Genomic DNA, 20,629 nt, shown 5'->3' with positions numbered 1-20,629 from the left:
GGCCACCCTGGGGCTGCTCACGGGGCTTTTCCGTGCACAGCATTGGGCCTGGGCGTGTTCTGGAGAGAGCCTGGGCAAGGAGCCTGGAGCAGCGAGGCCCTGCCCTGAGGCGTCAGCGCTGCCCCAGCGGAGCCCATGGCCTGTCCCTGCTGCAGCCCCGGCACTGCCAGCCCCAGCCCTGTGCCCGGCGCCGAGAGCACTCCGGCCCTACAGCAACACCAGGGCCAGGAGGGCAGCGGGGCAGGGCCACGGGAGCAGCGCTGCCAACACCAAGGGCTGCTGCTCCTGGGCACAGCTGCTGTGCCAGCACTGATCTGCCCCCAGCTCTCATCCAGAGAAGAGAACCAAAGGGGGATCTCTGCAGAAAACTTGCCTGCCAGATCCTTGGGTTCCTTTAAAGCCACCAGGAGGGCAGCCCCTCATTGACACAGTCTGTGGCCACAGGGAAGGTGGAGAGAAACAAAATGAGAAATGGCACAAACAGTGACACTGCTTTGTGGACAATATTACAAAAGTAAAACAAAGGAAAAGAACCTCCAAAGTAAAGCAACAAGAGGTATCAAAAATGACTTTTATGACAAGTGATTTTGAGAAACTGGCCAGCAGTTTAACATTTGTGAAACCATCCAGCCATCAGTCTTCCACTCTGTAGCCTCGAGCTCCTGCTTCCTCAGGCTGTAGATGAGGGGGTTCACGGCTGGAGGCACCAGCGAGAACAGAACTGACAGGGCCAGATCCGGGGATGGGGAGGAGATGGAGGGGGGCTTCAGGTGAGCAAACATGACGGTGCTGAGGAACAGGGAGACCACGGCCAGGTGATGGCGGCAGGTGGAAAAGGCTTTGTGACGTCATCCCTGCTCAGACGGAATCCTCAGCACGGCCCTGAAGATCTGCACAGAGGAGAAAACAATGAAAACAAAACAACGTAATCATAAAGAGATGGAAAAACCAGTGAACCCAAACTCCCTGAAGCAGTAGTTGGACTCGGAGAGCTTGAGGATCTGGTGAACCTCGTGGAAGAACTGGCCCAGCGCATTGCCATGGCACAGGGGCAGGGAAAATGTATTGGCCGTGTGCATGAGAGCATTGAGAAAGGCACTGGCCAAGGCAGCTGCTGCCATGTGGGCACAAGCTCTGCTGCCTAGGAGTGTCCCGTAGTGCAGGGGTCTGCAGATGGACACAGAGCGGTCATAGCACATGATGGTCAGGAGCAAATACTCTGCTGACATGAAGAACAGAAAGAAAAAGAGCCGTGCAGCACCTCCCGTGTAGGAGATGGTCCTGGTGTCCCAGAGGGAATTGTGCATGGCTTTGGGGACAGTGGTGCAGGCCGCTGAGGGCCAGGTTGAGCAGGAAGAAGAACATGGGGCTGTGCAGGTGGTGGCCGCAAGCTATGGCACTGATGATGAGGCCGTGGCCCAGGAGGGCAGCCAGGGAGATGCCCAGGAAGAGGCAGAAGTGCAGGAGCTGCAGCTGCCGCGTGTCTGCCAATGCCAGCAGGAGGGAAGCGGCTGATGGAGCTGCTGTTGGACATTTGCTGTGGCTGCACATGGGGACATGTTCATGGATAAAGGACAGTGACAAGTCAGGACAGGCTGCTTTGAGCCAAACATGGGTCATTCCCTGTAGACTGTCCCACTGTGATTCACCCACCCTTGTTCCTGCTCTGGGAAAACCTTCACCCAGGTCCCTGCCTGAGCTCCAGTTGTGCTGTCTGAGTGTGCCAGGAGCAGCCAGGCCTGTGCATGGGGGCTCTCCAGGAGCCGTCCCTGCCCCGCTGCCCTGGGTTTTTGGCCATGTGGCAGAGGGACAAGCCTGGATATTCAGGATTTGTCAGTGGAATCACTCCTAATGCAGAAAGGCTTGTTGCCATCTTCACTCCCACTTCTAAAGGGCATGGAGAACAGGAAGGAATTATAGGCATTATTTTCCTGCCCACACATCATTCCTGGTATACTGAGGTCAGAAATCCCCAGCATTTCTGCTGCACCAGACCTTGCCCAGAGCAGAGGGATCCCTGAATGTCTCACCCTCTCCAAAGGTCTCTGGGCAAGGTCCTCAGCACCCCCTTCTGCCAAGGACACTCACAGCTCCCTTGGCAAACCCAACAGCATTTCCTCAGCTGTGGCATCTCTGCACTTCCCCGTGGCACATTCAGGGAACTGCCAGAGGCTCTGGCACAGATCTGCAGGCAGGAGGGCAGCTCAGAGCTTGGAAGGACGCAGCAAGGAGATCCCCGGGTGTGCCCATGATGGGGTCTCAGGGAGGGGGCTCAGCTCATTCCCCTTTCCCATGGACTGCTTTGCCCACAGCCACACAGCTCACAGGGAAGCTCGGACAGCCCATTCCCATGGACACAGCTGCCTGGCAAGAATCCCAAGGGCAGTGCCTGGCTCAGCTGCTGCAAATGCCAGAGCCTCCCTGAGAGCACCAGATGACAGTGACAGTATCAGGGGAGGGCAGAACCAAGAGAAGATGTTGTGGGGCTGTGCCTGGGAGGGCAGGGCAGACACAGCCAGGCACTCAGGACAGTGTTCCCGTGCCCAGCTGTGCACAGCACCTCCCACACACCCACAGTGCCCTCCTGCCCCCAGCACTGCTCTGTTCAGCCCCCTCTCCTTCCCCAAGCCTCTCCCTGGGCCTGGACATTTCCCTCCTGAGAGGAGCCTTGTCCCTGCCAGTGCTCACAGAGCCCATGCCACCCTCTGCGCCCTGGGCTCAGCCCTACAGAAACCTGCCTGTCTGCAGGGCCCGGCCTGGGGCAGGGTCTGTCTGCAGCTGGGCAAGGGCAGCTCAGGAGAGCCCTGCTGGGCCCTGCAAAGGGGATGCTGCTGCTGCTGCTGAGGGCTGAGGAGTGGCTGAAGGCCCTTTAGGAGGCTCCCAGCAGAGAGACTGACCACCCAAAGTTACAAATCAGGAGTCTCTGTAAATGATTAAACGTGACTCTGATGATCCTAGGTGTCCCTTTCAACTCAGAATGTTCTGTGGTTCTGTGATTACAATTCCTGTTCTGCTTCACTCATCCTCTTTTGCCTATAATCAGAAGAGAAAAAAACCCCTTGCAACAGCGTTACAACAGTGAAGTAAAAACCAGACATTTCTTGGAAACTTCCAGGTGTCTCAGTGGGAATGAGGAACACCCAGCCCCTGATTTCAACAATTGATTAGAGGTTGATTAATGAGGATATTTAACAGAAACATCGAATAGGAAATTCAGTATCCACAGCTACAAACCCCTGGGTCAACCCATTGGAGTAGGTCCAAGGGCTTCTTTGTGCCACTTTTTTTTCTGACTGCTCACACTCTGGTTTAAAAACAAAATGTTCATCTTGTAGGTCCACTTCCTGACAATAAGACTGGGCAGTATTTCAGGAATATATTTTGAAGCTTATTGTTCTAAAATCTAAGATAAAGGGTAGGAAATGTTGTAGAGTTATTGAAAGATTATAGTAATACAAGTATATAAAAGTAGTTGAATAGAGTCATAGTAGTTGAATAGAGTTGATTAAAGATAATAGTTTTATAACTACATAATAGTAGTTAACAGAGCTACGAATAAATGAAAAATGCATAAAAAGCAAAAATGTTTTTGTCATCACCCCAACTTTCCCATCCTTCTCCAAGCAGGAAATTGAAAACACTCTCAGGAAAGCTCCTGGCCTTTGCAGCAATACCAGGCTTAGCTTCCTTTGGCAAGTGTCCTCCGGAGCTGTGCCCAGGCTGGTCTGGAGCTGGGCGCAGCCCTGCCCCACACAGCCCCTCTCAGCAGCAGCACCTGCCCTGCTCAGGGCGGCTCCTTCCCCCCACAGCTTCTCCCCAGCGCTGGCAGCAGCTCCCCGGGCCAGCTGAGAGCTGTCCCTGGCAGGCAGCAGAGTCCCTGGCCCAGCGCAGCGCCCTGGGCTGCAGGACCCTGCTCTGCACGACAGCCCTGGGCACCCCTGGCTGCAGCCCCGGCTGCTCAGCCCTGCAGCAGAGCCCGGCAACAGGGAGCTGCCCTGTGCTGTGCCTCGGGTGCTGCAGCAGGGACACCCAGCCCTGCCCTAGGGCCACATGCCTGCTCTGCAGCCACGCTGAGAGTCCTCCTGGAAGGGCCTTAAAGCTGTGGGATGTGCCAGCTTCAGGAGATCCCTGCAGGAGCTGCAGCTTCTCTTCCCCCAGCCTGGGAGTGACTCTTCCTAACGCTGCGAGGATTTCTCCCCCAGTGAGCCCTCAGTGAGCTCTGCTCTGTGCTGCCAGCCCAGGCTGAGTTGAAGCCCTCTGTGCCTGTGTGCTGTGCCCGGGGTGGCTGCAGGCAGTGCCCCAGCCCTGCTGGGCTGGGCACAGGAGCTGCTCCTGGGCAGAGCTGTCTCTCTGCAGCGCTGCCCTTGCCAGGAGCTGCCTCTGTGCCAGGAGCCCGGCCCAGCTCAGCAGCACAGACACGGCACAAGGGCTTGAGTGACCCTCTCCAGGCTTGTGCTGAGGCCCTGAACATCAGTCCCTGAGAGGGAGCTGGAGAAACCTCTCAAGAATTCAAAGTCAGAATCCAGCTCCAAAGTTTCTTGAAGTTTTACTGGGTCCCGCTGAGGGACACAACAGAGAAAGTGTCCCCAGGCCCCAGCCAGAGCAGAGAAGTGCAGGCAGTGATGACACGTGGGGACAAAGAGAAGCCAAGTCTTGGTGCCCTGGGCCACAGCAGCCTCTGTGCCACCAAGGGCCGTGAGGAGTCACCTTGTCCTGAGGCCCTGGGGCCTCCTGGCACAGTCCCGGCAAGGCTGGGCACTGTCAGCCCCTTGTCCTGCCCTCGGCATCCCCCTCCCATCCCAGTGGCCTCAAGGATGTGCTGGAAGGAGTCCCTGGGGAGCCTTGGTCAGGAATGGCCCTGGGGCTCCTTAATGCTCCCAGGGACTGCAGGCTTTTCAAAGGACTTAGGGCTTTGCTTTTGCCTTGGAGTCTCAGAGAGGTTTGTGCAATCACGGCCTCCAGTTATCTGCTTTAATTAATCCCTTGAGAGGCTTTGTCAGTAATGACACTCAGTGCACTCATTAATGCTTCAAAGCACTTCAGGTTTTTAAAGGTACTTGATGCTTCCCTTTTAAAACTGACTTTGTGAAAGGTTTGTGCCATTGTTGCCCAAATTATCTACTTTAACAAGTCCTTTGAGATTCTCAGTCAGTAAAAGCACTCAGTGGGGCTCATCAGTAATTCCGGCTACTCAAGGTTTATTCAAGGACTTTTTTTTGACACTGAGTCTGAGAGGTTTGTGCACTCGTGGCCTCCAATTATTTGCTCTAATCAGTCCCTTGAGATTTTTACTCAGTAACAACACTCGGTGGAGCTCATTCATGCTTCAAGGTAATCCGGGTCATTTAAGCACTTCTTTTTGCCACTGAGTCTCTGAGAGGTTTGTGCAATCATGGCCCCAATTATCTGCTTTAAGGAGTCCCTTGAGAGCTGTGCATTGACACTCAGTGGGGCTCATTAATGCTTTGAGATACTCAGGGTGTTTAAGGTACTTTGGGGTTTTCCTTCTCACGCTGAGTCTCTTGAGAGGTTTTGGTGCAATCCTAGCCTCCAATTCTCTCCTCCAAGGACTCCATGAGGAACCTGTGTTGGGGATGGACCTCAGGGTGACCCTTTAATGCTTCCAGACACTTTGGGTTTTTCCTCTGACTCTGACTCCTGGAAAGGTTTGTGCAATCTCTTCTCAGGCCCTGAGGTTCCAGGGCTCAGCACCAAATGCATCACTGGGCTCATTAGGAGAAAGCAAGTCCTGACAAACCACGGCTGTGCCTTGATTTCCTTCTGGCCTGGTGCAGTTCCTTAGGAAGTCTTTTTTCCTAGAGTTATGGAGAAATAGTTCAAAGAGCGTCGAAGGAATCAACACTCTTCTTTTCAAAGGGGGTATTTTTCTCTTGAGAGCAGAGGTCATTGCAGCATTCAAGTGACTGATACTGATCCAGGGTCTCTCCTAAGGAAGTCTGGCCTGGTCAGAGGAGCTGTGCCTTGAGCTCTGATCCACTTTGGACAACCATGCTCCACATTCCCTAACCCCATCCTGCCTCTCCTCACTCACCTGGGACCTGCTTTGCTCAGAGAACTGGGTTCACTCAGACAAAGAGAGGTTTTCTTCCTTTCTTAGCAATCAAAACCTCCTAAGTTCCAAACAATCTCCTCAATTTGTGGCAAGCCCAAGGTGTCACCAAGGAGGTTCCCCTTCCCCAAGGCAGAACCATGCAAGGAATGTTTTAGACACCAACGAAGATGTACGATAAACAAAAATTTAGAGTCGGCTGGAGGCAGAATTAGACCAACTCCTCAAGGACAGACAAGCTTTGAACTCCTTGCAAGTCAAAGCTCCAGGTGGGTTGTTGGGAGGTGTGTGAGTGAGGCAAGAGTGAGGGCAAGGGAAATGCAGAGAGCCCTGGAAGTGCTTCTGTGCACACAGGCTGTGGGGAAGGGCGCTGCAGCCCAGGCCTGGGCCAGGAGGGAGGCTGGATCATCATCCCAAGCTGCCCGGGGCCATGGCAAGGGGCTGTGGCCATGGACACTGGCCTGAGCCCAGTGCCTGGGCCCCTTGCCCAGGGCTGGTGTCAGTGGCCAGAGCCAGAGGGGATCCCTTGCTGGGGGCTGTGCCACGGCCACCTGCCCTGTGCCGCGCTGGCTGCTCAGGCGCTGCGGAACCAGCAGCAAACGCCGCTGCCAGGGCCAAAGGCAGCTCAGCCAGGCAGAAAGGGGCAGTGCTGGGCACTGGTTCCATGGCAACCCTCACTGGGACAGCACACCTGGGTCACCTGTCCCGGCAACTGCCATGGAAACCTGGCTCATTGGGAATGCAATGGTGGACAAAGGTTTTAGGAGGGCCTGTCCCAATAGGACAAAGGGTGCTGGTTTTAAACTGAAGGAAGGGAGGTTCAGATGCGGAGAGATAAGGAAGAAATTTTTGAGCATGAGGCTGGTGATCCACCAGGACAGGCTTTCCCAGAGAGCTGGTCAATGCCCCCTCCCTGGAAACATTCAAGTCCAGCTGGGACAGGGCTCTGAACAACCCGATCTGGTGAAAGATGTCCCTGCTCATCGCAGGTGTTTGGATGAGATGAGCACTGCAGAGCTCTTCCCATCCCAACCATTCCAGGATTGCATGGGGAGAAGGGGCTGCTGGCTGGACTCCATCCACTCCCTTGACTCCTCCTTGTCTCTGCTGGAGCCCACATCCAGCAGCCAAAGCCAGCCCCTTCTCTGGCCTTTCCCCCCCTGCCCCAGGGGCTGCCAGAGCCAGGGAGGCGCAGGTGACCTTGAGGCTTTGCAGGGCTCAGGCACAGCGGCTGTGCCAGAGTCAGGGCTGAGGTGTCACTCTGCGGGCTGGGGCAGAGCCCAGGCAGAAATGAGCCCTGAAGCAGCAGCTGTGCAGTGGGGGCCAGCAGGCCGGGCTGCCAAGGGAGGCTTCTGCCCATGGGCTGGAAGCAGCTGCTGCCGCCAAGGTGCCTTTGGTGCCTCAGGCTCTCCCTGGCACAGCTCCCAGCACGGCACTCTGCACTTGTGCCCGAGCCCTTCGTTGTGTTGGCTTGGCCTGGGGCTTTTCCTGCAGCGGGACCTGCCCTGGTCATGGCACAGGAAAGGCAGTTCCTCATGGAGCAGGAGGCTCTGACTGTAATGGGCTCAAACAAGTCCAACAAGGCCCTGTTTACTTCAAAATTGCTTCCTAGAGCACTATATTCTATATAATTGTTACAGCTCCTATACTGTGGAGTAAATAACTCTCTTTTTTCTATTTGCTCTGTTGTGTAAATAAATCTTTCTGTCTAATCCTGATCAGAATCAATCATAGCTGCATTTATGGAAATATATCTGGTATTGAATCGGTAATCCTGGAGGACAAATTGCATTGCAGTTCAATTCCACCTGTCCAGTCTTTTACACGTAAACCTTTGACAAAGTCTGGGACTAGGATTGGATCCGGCCACTCCCAGTCTCCTCTCTTAGATGGAATTTGAAAAGTCAGGCATCCTGGAGGGGTTTGAGGATCCATGGTGTCTGTTGGGTGTCATTTCTCCACCTCGTGACTCAGCAGGAGTTTCTCCAGTGAAGAAATGAAGCTTTTGCCTGAAGCTCCCACTCTGCCCATGACAGGAAGCTGTCAGAGTCTGTCCAAGGATGTGATATGCCTCACGACTGTCTCCAATGATTGAGGACTGAGACCCCAGACTCTGAAAGCAGCCCCTGGCCTGGCTGAGGTGGAACGCTTGCCAAGTCTCGGAGGACTGGTATGCATCTCCATGAGAACGGAGTGCAAGAACAATGGAACTGGTCACAGTGGACTGAGCCAAGGCTGCCTGTCCAAACTGGGCTGTCCGTACTGGAGGTACGGTTTGCAGCTTGTTTCTGAGCACTCAGCCTTTACACAGCTGGTTCCCGCTTTGGCTCTGTGCCCCTTGCTTTGCTTCCTGCCTTGACCAACCTATAAAACCTCTGGAGACCCCCGCTCACTTTTGTGATCACCCCACTGGAGAAGATCGCGTCTATAGGCATCGTTAGGCGTCGAAGACTCGACCCTCCACGTTCATAGCTATAATCCCCTTCCCCTCTTTCTCTCTCTTTCTTACTATTTTTTATTTCTCTCCCCACTATGGCATTTGTTGGCACTAAATAAAGGTGCATTTGTGACTGAGTAAACTGAGTTTGTCCCCCACTGTGTCTTTTGCGCTCTGAGATCCCTAAAACGAACCATCACGAACCCCGCTTGTGTGAGCGGATCGTGACATTAAATTGGCGTCACGGACAGGATCTTGATGGACAGAGGGGTTGCGGGTTTTGTATAGCTTGTAACAGGGGAAGGACCCTCGTCTCAGCCGCACCTAGCACGCCACTTGGGTGAGCGCTGTTAGAAAGCAAGGGGGGCCAGGGAAAATTCCCGCACACTGTATACACCCAGGCGTATAGCACTCCCTGTCATCAGGATTTCACAAAAGGATCTCATTGTGCAAAAGATGGGACTGTAGTTAGGTTTGGGGTGGGGTTTTTTTGTGTTTTGGGCTGCTTGGTGTAGTTGAGGAGACAACCCTTTGTAACTAAGGTGAACCTCCCAGGCCGTTTTGGTCTCCTCGCCCATTCCAAGGAAGCAAAGGGAAACACAGTTTTAGCTGTGCCTTTGGTGTAACTTGAAGCGTACCTCCCTGAGAGTGGTTTTGGTCCCTTCACAAAATGAGTGAAAAAGATAAGAATGCATTTTATGCTTTGCTAGCTAAACATAGTGCTAGACCTTCTCCAGACGGAGAAAGGTGGGCACAGAATAATTGGTTTAACTTTGAAAACATTGTAGATAGAATATATTCTTTACAACATGATGCTAGATACAAACTGGGCAGAAATAAAACCATTCTATGCTCAGTTTTGGGGGCCTGTCTTTTGGCAGCCATAGAGACCCGTACTGAGCGGGTAAGTGAAGAAAAAGCAGTAATAGAATCCCTACAAAATTTGGTAGAAGCTTTGCAAAAACAATTAGAACAGGAAAGAAATCAGAATTATTTGCTGCAAATTTCTCTTGCAGAAGAGCGAAGCAAAAACTTAAAATCTGCAGATTCACCCACAGAAATAGAAGGAAAGGAGACATACAACATTAAACAAATATACCCTCAGAAAGAATTAGTACACATGCAAAATTGTGGGGAACACTGTTGCTCCAACTTGAGACCTCTCATTAAAACAGAATATAATTATATAAATGAAGAAGATCATGATCCCCACATAACCACCAAAGAAATACCATACACAGCCACTGAATTAGCTAAATTAAAGACACAATACTCCCGCCTCCCTAGTGAATCAGAGACGGAGTATGTTTTCAGAGTTTCCCTCACAGGGGGCGACCAAATTAAATTAAGTGAACAAGAAGCAAGTGGCTACTGGGGACATGGAGTTTTCTTAACAACAGGAAATATGCGTGCTCCATGGTCCCTGACACAGCGTGTAGCCTACTGGGCAGGGGGTTAAACCCCCTTGAGAGGGGCGACCCTCTGGCAATAGTCGGCACCTCAGACCAACTCCTAGAAAACATACACAAAGCTGCATGCTTGCAAATGATACAGGAAAGAAAATTAATCTCTGCCTGTGAGTCGCCAATGCAACAGCCTGTCAAACCTGAGATTATGACCCCCCTCATTCCAGGTTTGCCAGAGTCTCTTAAACCAACAGCAATTCTTCTTCAAAAAACAATAGCATCTATCTCTTCGGTAGATAGACTTGACAGATTTCTTGGCCATACAAGAGATCAAACTGGTTCCACTGACTCCACTGACTCCTCACCTTTTACAACTCCTAGCACACAATCTAACAGCAGTCATAAACTTTGGACATGGAGTGAGGTAGCAGAGGAGTTAATAAGTTACAGTAGAAAATATGGACCAGTGAAGTACTCAGAGGACAAACCAGAAAAACCCAGAGGAGTCAGGCACATTGCTTCTCCTAATGAAAAACCAGAAAAGGGAAAACAAATTTCTAACCGGCAGCAGCTGTGGTTGCTAGGGCTGGAAAGGGGAGTGCCACGAGAAGTAATGGATAAATTGCCGTATGATAAATCGGCTAAAATAATTTCCAATTGGCCCTGTCCCAAACCTATTGTGTTGGAATCATCCAACCAACAACCCAGTGCACCTCCTCTTCCACAAGCCTTGGGCAACCAGCCACAACATTCCCCAACACAGGTTTTAAGCAATGAGACACAGCATGCTCTCTCCCCGCTTCAGGGAAGTGAAACACACCAACCTCCTTTAAACTAGAAACTCCGTTTCTTGATAGTGAGCGAAGAAACGGAGACTGGATGTTTTTGAGGAAGCTCACAAAGGACCCGAGAACAGGGGACATATTGATTACAGCAATAGTTGGCCCCAAACAAATATTAATAACTTTTGTTGTGGACACAGGGGCCCAAATCAGTGCATTGAAAATCACACACGCCCAAAAGTGTGGGCTTGTTCCCAGCAAAAAACGATGTTGTGTTTTAAATGCCCTGGGAACTACAGAGTCTATGAGTATGGCTCTAGTAAAACTCACACTGCCCGGAGAAGACAACCCAATAGCTGTCCAAATGGTCATTGGAAACATTCCTGACAGTTTGTTAGGGATGGATATACTTGCTGGGAGACAATGGGAAGACTCAGAAGGCTTTCTCTGGTCTTTCGGAGCTCCCAGCCTTAACATCAGGCTGCTACAAACAGCTCCTTCCCTACCGTTCAGCAAAATCACTTCTGTGAAACAATATCCTTTACCCTCTGGTGCTAAAGATGGCATCAAGCCAGTCATTCAGGAATTGAAAGATCAAGGAATAATTGTTAACACTCACAGCGCTTTTAACTCACCAATCTGGCCAGTTAAAAAACCCAATGGAAAATGGAGACTGACAGTTGATTACAGACGGCTTAATGCCAACACAGACCCTCTTACAGCAGCGGTCCCAAATACAGCTGAATTAATAATATCAATTCAGGAAAAAGCTCACTCTATTATGGCAACAATAGATGTTAAAGACATGTTTTTGATGATACCCATACAACAAGAAGATATGGACCGTTTTGCCTTTACATGGGAGGGACAGCAATATACCTTCACACGTCTACCCCAAGGGTAGCGACACTCCCCCACTTTAGCCCACCATGCTTTAGCCCAAGAATTAGAAGAACTATCTAAACCTGACACTGTAGCTGTTTACCAATCCATAGATGATATTTTAGTGGGAGGGGAAGAAAAAGTAGTGGAGGATGTTCAACAGAAAATAATTTCCCACTTAGAAAGCCTTGGTTTGCAGATCCCCTCAGAAAAAATACAAAAACCTTCTCAAGAAGTGAAATTTTGAGGCATCTGGTGGAAAGGAGGTATGACATGCATCCCACCAGACACCCTAACTTCTTCAGATCAAATCAAGATGCCCGAATCTAGAAAAGAACTCCAACAAGCTCTAGGACTATTGGTATTTTGGAGAAAACACATTCCAGATTTTTCAATTATTGCCAGACCTCTTGATGATTTGTTGAGAAAGGGAGTAAAATGGGACTGGAGCCCTTCTCAGGAAGAAGCATTACAATTGTTGATTTTTGAAGCCACAGCTCATCAGGCCCTAGGCCCTATCCACCCAGCAGATCCTTTTCAGGTAGAATGGGGATTTGCTACCTCAGGATTGTCAGTACATATATGGCAAAGGGGTCCTGAAGGCCCAATCAGACCCGTTAGCTTCTACTCCCGTGGCTTTAAAGATGCTGAAAAAAGATATACAACTTGGGAGAAAGGCTTATTTGTTGTTACCCAAGCTCTCATAGAAGTAAAAAAATCACAAGAAAACAACCAATTGTGTTGAGAGGTCCCTTTAAAGTCATTAAAATAGTGATCACAGGGACTCCACCTCCTGAAGGGGTAGCACAACGAGCCTCAGTAAGGAAATGGTATGCACAAATAGAGCATTCTAATAACATCTTTTCAATTACTGAAGGCGCTGTGAAAAATTTACCAATACAAGACACAGAGAATCTGAATAGCAGCCAAGACAAACCTGCCTCAGTTCTTAAAATAGCCCCTCCCTTCTCCCCTGAGCAAACAGCACATTCATGGTTTACTGAGGCCTCAGCTAAGCGTGAAGGAAAAGTGTGGAAATACAGAGCTGTAGCTTTGCACACTTCTTCTGCAGAGCGGATCATTACAGAAGGGGAAGGCAGTGCCCGAATTGGGGAACTTAGAGCTGTTTGGAGTGTTTTCCAGAGGGAGGCACAAAACACCTCTCTTGTCTGTATTTACACTGACTCCTATGCTGTATATAAGGGCTGCACTGAATGGCTGCCTTTCTGGCAACAGAATGATCGGGAAGTTAACAGAATTCCAGTGTGGCAGAAAGAAAAGTGGCAAGAAATTTTACAAATTGCAAGTCAAGGGAATTTTGCTGTAGGGTGGGTAGCCTCTCACCAGACAGATGATAATCCAGCAGGAGAATGGAATAACAGAGCTGATGAATTAGCAAAATTAAGTCCTCTGAAAAAGGATGAAATCACTGAAGATTGGGAGCACTTATTAGAATGGCTGCATGTAAAACGACAACACACAGGTACAAAAGATTTATACCAGGAAGCTCATGCCCGGGCTTGGCCCGTTACCAGAGAAATGTGTAACACCTGCATTTAAGCCTGTGAGCAGCGTCGCAAACGGCTAGAAAGACATCCTTTAGAGGATGACCCACTACACTTGAGGACAGGTAAAGGCTTATGGGATGCATGGCAGGTAGATTACATGGGTCCCTTTAAGCAATCAGGAGGTAAACATTTTGTGTTAGTGGGGGTTGAGATTACCTCTGGATCAGTTCAAGCCGAGGCATTTAAAAGGGCTACAGGGGAAAACACTGTTAAAGCATTGCAGATATGGTTCGGGACTTTCCCAAAACCACAGGAAATTCAATCTGATAATGGGTCACACTTTACTGCTAAAGTAGTACAGGAATGGGCAAAAGGTGAAGGGATAAAATGGACTTTTCACACTCCCTATTACCCTCAAGCTAACGGAATTGTAGAAAGGACTAACGGTCTTTTAAAACGACTTCTGAAACCACAAGAGGGAGGCTGGGATGGCCGGTTGCATAAAGCTGTGCAAAGTGAAAATGAAAGATGGGGGGTAAATGGGTGCCCCAAAATTACTGCTTTTTGCCCAAATCCTCTGAGCTTAATCTCCTCACAAAGAGGACCAAATGATCCCGAAACTCCAGTTCATGACCCGGGACACCCTGTTTTGGTAGACCTCCCTACGGTGGGATAAGTACCACTTGTGTTGAAAACTTCTCTGAATCAAGTTGCGTGGATAGCATCTGATGCCTTAGGAAAAGAACATCGGATAAATACCCGCTGGATAATTCCATCGTTTTAATGTTCTGCCCTTAGGTGGCAGATTTTTCTGTGTTGCTATTGCAGGAGAACTCCGAGGGGACACTTCAAGTGACATGAAAACAAAATAACCATGTTAACATTATTAATACTTCTCTGTATCCTGCCACACTCCCATGGCCAGGAGCCAGCTGAGTGGCCGTGGTCTGAAGCCACTGTTAGATATCCCAGTACTCAAGAATCACATCCCAGAAGTCGTCACCTGAACCTGGCAACCTCAGGGTATCATGGTGGTCCACGTGAGTGGGGATGGGATAAGAATGAACGGGTTACAACTCTAAATGGAACAGTTGGTTTGGGGATATTTTTGTGGGCGGATGTTGGGATCGGGATTGTGTGGGGCTGGGTGGGTGGGATGTGGTTTGATAGTAAATCAAACTTGGAGAGTTCTTGATCACATGGACTGGGATCACATGGACTGGGATTTCACAGGCTGGACCATCTGGATCAGAACCATAGAGACTGGGATCATCTGGACCGGGGTGGCCGCCTCGGAACGATGCGAACCGAGGCGGTCCCGCCCGGCCCAGGGCAACCTCCCCGTCCCTCCCAGTCCCGCCCGGGGGCGCGGCCAAAACTCCCCAGAACGAACGCGGCGGTCCCGGAGCGATCCTGGAGCCGATCCCGGAGCGATTCCGGGTCCGATCCCGGTCCCTGTTTCGGCCTCGGTCTCAGTCTCGGTCCCGGAGCGCTCCCGGTGCTGATTCCGGTCGCGGTGCCGATCTCGACCCCGGAGCGGTGCCAGTCTCGGTGCCAGTGCCGGTTCCACTTTCAGTCCTGGTCTCAGTCTCGGTGTCGGAGCGGTGCCGGTGCCGTTTTTGGTCCCGGAGTGCTCCCAGTGCCAATCCCAGTCTTGGTCCCGGAGCGGTGCCAGTCTCGGTGCTGGTTCCGGTGCCGGTCTCGGTCTCGATCCCGGAGCGCTCCCGGTCTGGGTTCTGGCCGCAGTCCTGGAGCAGTCCTGGTGCCGGTGCCGGTTCCGAAGCGCTCCCGGCGCCGGTCCCAGTGTCGATGTCGGTCTCAGTCTTGGTTCCGGTACCAGTTCTGGTGCCGGTTTCGGTGTCGGTCCCACAGTGCCGGTCCCGGAGCGGTGCCGGTCTCGGTTCCGGATTCGGTCTCGGTCTTCGTGCTGGTGCCGTTTCTGGTGCTGGTCTCGGTCTCGGTGCCGGAGATTTTAGGGTCTTTTCGGTGATTTTAAGCCAAACCGGGCCCTTTTAGGACCGCGCGTTCCCTTGACCCCGCCCATTCCCCACCTCAGAATTCCCGCCATTTTCTGGACCCCGCCCCTTTCCCCTCCCAGTTCCCGCCCCTTCTCTGACCCCGCCTCGTTCCATTCGTTCCCCGCCCTTTCATTGACCACGCCCCTTTTCCCTTGGGCCCCGCCTATCTGTTGGCGCGTTCCTTCAGCGCATGCGCAGACGACCCAGAAGTGGCTCTCCCGAGCGTCGCCATCTTTGTTCCCGGTCTCCCGAGCCGGCTCCGGCGTGTCCGAGACCTGCGGTGGGGGAATGGGGGTCTATAGGGGATCTATAGGGGATCCATAGGGGATCTATAGGGGTCTGAGAGGACCTGGAAGTCTCCTTAGAGGATTTGGTGGGGGATCTGCAGGAGATTTGGGGCGGTCTGTAGGGGCTTTGGGGCGGTCTGGGGATCCCTAAAGGGGGCTGGGCGGGTCTCGGGGCTCTATCGGGGTCTGGGGCTCTGTAGAGGGTCCAGCGGGGTCCGTAAAGGGGGTCGGGGCGTCCCTAAATGGTGTCTGGGTGTCTGTGGGGGATTTGGGGGGTCTCTGTGGCGTTTTGGGGGATTTGGGGGGTCTGTAGGGGATCTCTAGGTGTCAGCGGGAGCCTGTAGCGGGTCCGGAGAGGTCTGGGGGTGTCTGTGGGTCCCTGTGGGGGATTTGGGGGGTCTGGGGGGGTCTGGAGGTCCCCAGGGGGGTCTGAGGGGATATGTAGGGGCTCGATAGAGGGTCCGGGGGCGCCTGGGGGACCCTATAGGGGATCTGGGGTTCTCTACATGGGATGTGAGGGGGTCTGGGGGAGTCTTGGCATCTCCATAGTGGAGTTTTGGGGCCCATAAAGGAAATTTTTGTGAATTTTTGGCTCTGAGCAGCTAATTCTTGGAAATTTGGGGTCCAAATTGGGCAATTTTGGGCGCTCTGTTGGGATTTTTTTTTTTTTTTAATTTTGGGGCCTCTGTTAGGAATTTTGGGGAATTTTGGAGGAATTTTGGGTCCAAACGTAGGAACTTGTGGAATCTTCTGTCCAAGCGTGGGAATTTTGGGTAATTTTGGGTCCTAACTTGGGAATTTGGGGAATTCTTTTTCCTAGATATCCTCTTCAAGTTGTCGGTGAGTGGCAGCACGGCACGGGCAAGTCCTGCCTGCTGCACAACTTCATTGAGAGCAAGTGTAGGAATTTCTGTGAATTTTCAAGGATTTTGGCAGTTCTAGGGGGTCGTGGGATTTTTGGGAATTTTGGAGGGATTTTTTTTCATTTTGGGGGACGTCTTGTGTATTTTGAGGGGATTTTTGAGGTATTTTTAGGACTTTGGGGTGGTGTTTTTTGCATTTTTAGAGTGTTTTCTGTTGCTGTTTGCGGGCTTTGGGGAATATGTTGGGAATTTTGAGAAATCTGAGGAGTTGGGGGATTTTTAGATAATTTTGGAGATTTTTTGGGGAGTTTGGGGGGTTTTTTAAATATTTCTGGACATTTTTAGGGTTTGGGGTTTTTTTTATTTATTTTATTTTCTGGGTGATTTTTATTGGTGTTTAGGGAAATTTTTGGACATTTTTTGGAATTTGGGAAATTCTGGGTAGTCTGGGAAATTTTGGGAATATTACTGGAAGTTTTGGAGGCATTTTCTGGGTTTTTTTCTTTTTTGAGCTATTTTGAGGCTTTTTTCAGTTTGTTTTTTTTCTATAGTTTTCCTTTTGTATGCAATTTTGGGGGGAGTTTTTTTTTAATTTTTTGGGAATTCTGTGTCTCTCCGGGCGCTCCCCCATCCTGCGGCATTTTGGGCAATTTTCTGTCACTCTTGGGTCATTTTTGGTCACGCTTTGGGTCATTTTCAGCCATATTTTGTAATTTCAGTGGCATTTCTAGTCAGTTTTGGGTCATTTGGGGGCCATTTTGTGGCCATTTTCTGTCACTTTTCGGGCATTTTTGGTCTCTTCAGGGGCGTTTTTGGTGCCGTTCGAGCCATTTTTTGCCGGTCTCAGTCCCGGTCTCCGGGCGGTGCCGGTCCCGGTGCCGGTCCCGGTGCCGCTCTTGGTCCCGGAGCGCTCCCGGCGCCAATCTCGTTCTCAGTCCCCGTCCCTGGGCGGTGCCAGTCTCGGGGCTGGTTCCGCTGCCGCTCTCGGTCCCGCTCTCGGTCCCAGTCCCGGAGATTTTAGGCGGGTTTGGGTAATTTTAGGCCAAACTGGGCAGGTTTAGGGTGGATTTTCGGCCCCTTTGGATGATTTTAGGCCAAATCTGGTGGGTTTTAGGGTGGGCTTTAGGTACATTTCATTGATTTTAAGCCAAACCAGGTCTTTTCAGGGTTGATTTGACGCCCTTTTTAGGAGTTTTAAGGGGATTTTTTGCCATTTTGTGTGGATTTAAACCAGTCTGGGCAATTTTAGACGATATTGGTTGGTTTTAGACCCCTTTAGATGATTTTATCCCCAACGGGCTGATTTTAGACCGAACCCTGTGGCTATAGGGTGGCTTTTAGTGCCCTTTGGGTGATTTTAGGCCACTTTGTGGGGATTGCAGGCCTCTTAGGGTGATTTGAGGCCAAACCTGATCCGTGTTAGGGTGGATTTTAGGCCCTTTTGGAGACATTTAGGCGCTTTTTGGTGATTTTAAGCGAACCCCGGCGGTTTTAGGACCGCGCGTCGCCTTCGCCCCGACTCTTTCCCCTCACGATTCCCGCCCTGTCCCTGACCCCGCCCCTTTCCCGTCCCAGTTCCCGCCCTTTCCTTGGCCCCGCCCTCCCAGGCCGGGCCCGGGCCCGGGGGAGGAGGAGGAGGGAGGGAGGAAGAGGCGCAGCGGCGGCAGGAGCGGGAGGAGAAGACGAGCGGAGGGAGCGGCGGCTCCAGCGCTCCCTGAACTGGCGGCACCGCCGGGATCATCGCCCCCATCCCGCAGGGGGCCGGGGAGGGGGAGCTCGCCCCAAATATCCCGGGGGGTCCCTGGGTTTGGGGTTTTTGGGGTTTTTGGGGTGTCCCGGTGTCGGCAGAGCCCCTGGAATTGCCGGGACCCCGCTGGGGCTGGAGGGGCAGGATGGGCGGGAAAGCGGTTCGGGGTCCCGGTGCCGGCAGTGTCTGCTCCCAGTATGAGCCTAGTCAGTCCCAGTATGAGCCCGGTCACTCCCAGTATCCGTAGGTGGGGAGACAGAAGAGGGGGGAGCTTTAAGGGTTCCTGGGACTCGCCGCAGCCCGGGGAGGGCAGGCACCGAGCAGACGGGTGATCTCCTTCCCCTTCCCTGTGACACGGAGGCAAATCCCATCCTGTCCTTGTCCTTCCTCCCCCAGACAAGGAGCCGAGCATGGAGAGCAGGGAGGACAAATCCCCGCGGCAGAAGCTCGTGGCAGAGGCCGTTTTGAGCGGCTCCACGGCGCAGGAATGCAACGGAGAGGAAAAGGGCCGGAGATCCCTGAGGAGGAGGGGCTGCAAACGCAGCTGGCGAGGATGTGAGGAGGAAAGAGCCAGGCCGGGCCGGGAAGGCGGCCGGAGATGGAGCCAGAGCTCAGAGCTGGTGGTCCATGAGCAGCTTCGTGATGGGGAGAAGCCCCACAAGTGCTCCGAGTGTGGGAAGAGCTTCAGCCAGGCCAACAGCCTGATCTGCCACCAAAGCATTCACACAGGTGAACGGCCCTACGAGTGCGGGGAATGTGGGAAGAGCTTCAGACAGAGAATCAACCTGATCCAGCACCAGAACATCCACACTGGGGAAAGGCCGTACAAGTGTGGGGAGTGTGGGAAGGGCTTCAGGGGCAGAGCCAACCTGAACTTCCACCAAAGGATCCACACTGGGGAGAAGCCCTACGAGTGTGGGGAATGTGGGATGAGCTTCAGCCAGAGGTCCAGCCTACTCCGCCACCAGATGTTCCACACAGGGGAACGACCCTACGAGTGTGGGGAATGTGGGAAGAGCTTCACAGAGAGAGCCACCCTGACTGAACATCAGAACATCCACACTGGGGAAAGGCCGTACACGTGTGGGGAATGTGGGAAGGGCTTCAGGCAGAGAGCCAACCTGAGGCTACACCAAAAGATCCACACTGGGGAGAGGCCCTATGAGTGTAGGGAATGTGCGAAGAGTTTCATCCAGAGTTCAAGTCTGATCAGCCACCAAAGCATCCACACCGGAGAGAGACCCTATGAGTGTGGGGAATGTGGGAAGAACTTCAGTCTGAGGTCCAGGCTGATCTTTCACCATAGAATCCACACTGGGAAAAGGCCCTACAAGTGTGGGGAATGTGGGAAGAGCTTCAGCCAGAAAATCAACCTGATCCAGCACCAGAACATCCACACTGGAGAAAGGCCGTACAAGTGTGGGGAATGTGGGAAGGGCTTCAGCCACAGAGCCAGCCTGAGCTTGCATCTAAAAATCCACACTGGGGAGAGGCCCTACAAGTGTTGCCAGTGTGGAAAGGGGTTTCGGGTCAGCAGCAAGCTCCTTGAACACCAGCAGACACACACAGAGGAGAGGCCCTTCCGCTGCCCTGACTGCGGGAAGGGCTTCAGGCACAACCCCAACCTCATCATCCACCGGCGCATCCACACTGGGGAGAGGCCCCAAGAGTGTCCCCAGTGTGGGAAGAGCTTATCACAGAGCTCAGCCTTGACCCAACACCAACCAAGGCAGCATCAGGAAAGCCCTGCCAGTGCCCCCGGTGCAGAAAGAGCTTCGAGCTCTGCTCCAGCTCCAGCCCCCACTGGAGGAGCCACATTGGGCAGAGCCCCGGTGACCCACATTCCCTGTGTTCCGTGTTGGGAAGTCACCTTGCCGATTATCCTTTTGATTAGACCTTAGTTATTTTCTCTTCTCCCTCTCTTTGTACTGCAAAAGCCAAGAGAGATTGTAGCCCTGCTTTCATGCCTGAGATCTTTTAGTTTTGTGAAATTCTTTTCTCAGGGAATTTTCTGTAAACAAGAGGAGTGTTTTTCTAAAAACTGTAGCATTGTTTTTCATTCCTTTTCCTAGGAGAGACTTCTTCTTGATGTCCCTCTGGTCTGACCAGTGTGATTGATGAGGTTTGTCTTTTTTTGTCACCAATCAGATTGGTCTGTGTAAAATACTAAGGGAGACACATTCGAAAATCTAAAGGAGTCATTTTCAGCCTTGGGAAGCTCCGAGTCTCCCAGCTCGGTCCCGCCCAGTCCCGCCCGGAGGCGCGGCCAAAACTCCCCGGAGCGATCGCGGCGATTCCGGGTCTGATCCCCGTCCCGGTTTCGGGCTCGGTCTCAGTCTCGGTCTCGGATCAGCGCCAGTGTCGGTGCTGGTTCCGGTGCCGGTCTCGGTCTGTCCCGGAGCGCTGCCGGTCTCGGTTCTGGCCGCAGTCCTGGAGCCTTCCCGGGGCCGGTTCCGAAGCGCTCCCGGTGCCGGTCGCAGTGTCGGTCGTGGTCTCAGTCTTGGTCCCGGTACCAGTTCTGGTGCCGGTTTTGGTGTCGGTCTCGATGTCGGTCCCAGTGCCGGTGCCTGTGCGGGGCCGGTCTCAGTTGCGGTGACGGTCTCAGCCTTGGTGTTGCTGCGGGTTCCGG

The 20,629-nt window shown here is 52.3% G+C and overlaps 1 protein-coding gene across 1 annotated transcript; it reads left to right on the top strand.

Moving 5' to 3' along the window:
* The first annotated feature begins 15,341 nt into the window (after positions 1-15,341).
* LOC136304293 (zinc finger protein ZFP2-like) lies at positions 15,342-20,298 on the top strand. The gene is made up of 2 exons (XM_066207927.1): positions 15,342-15,383; positions 18,397-20,298. The coding sequence occupies exon 2, from the start codon at positions 18,411-18,413 to the stop codon at positions 19,899-19,901; it is 1,491 nt and encodes a 496-aa protein (XP_066064024.1). The 5' UTR covers positions 15,342-15,383; positions 18,397-18,410; the 3' UTR covers positions 19,902-20,298.
* Positions 20,299-20,629: the final 331 nt, after the last annotated feature.

Source organism: Chamaea fasciata, unplaced genomic scaffold (assembly GCF_029207755.1).
Source record: "Chamaea fasciata isolate MVZ Bird 193981 ecotype frontalis unplaced genomic scaffold, bChaFas1.0.hap1 SCAF_68, whole genome shotgun sequence".
Taxonomy (NCBI): Eukaryota; Metazoa; Chordata; class Aves; order Passeriformes; family Sylviidae; genus Chamaea; species Chamaea fasciata.
Note: the sequence above shows the minus strand (reverse complement) of the source record. Positions and strands in the feature narration are given on the sequence as shown.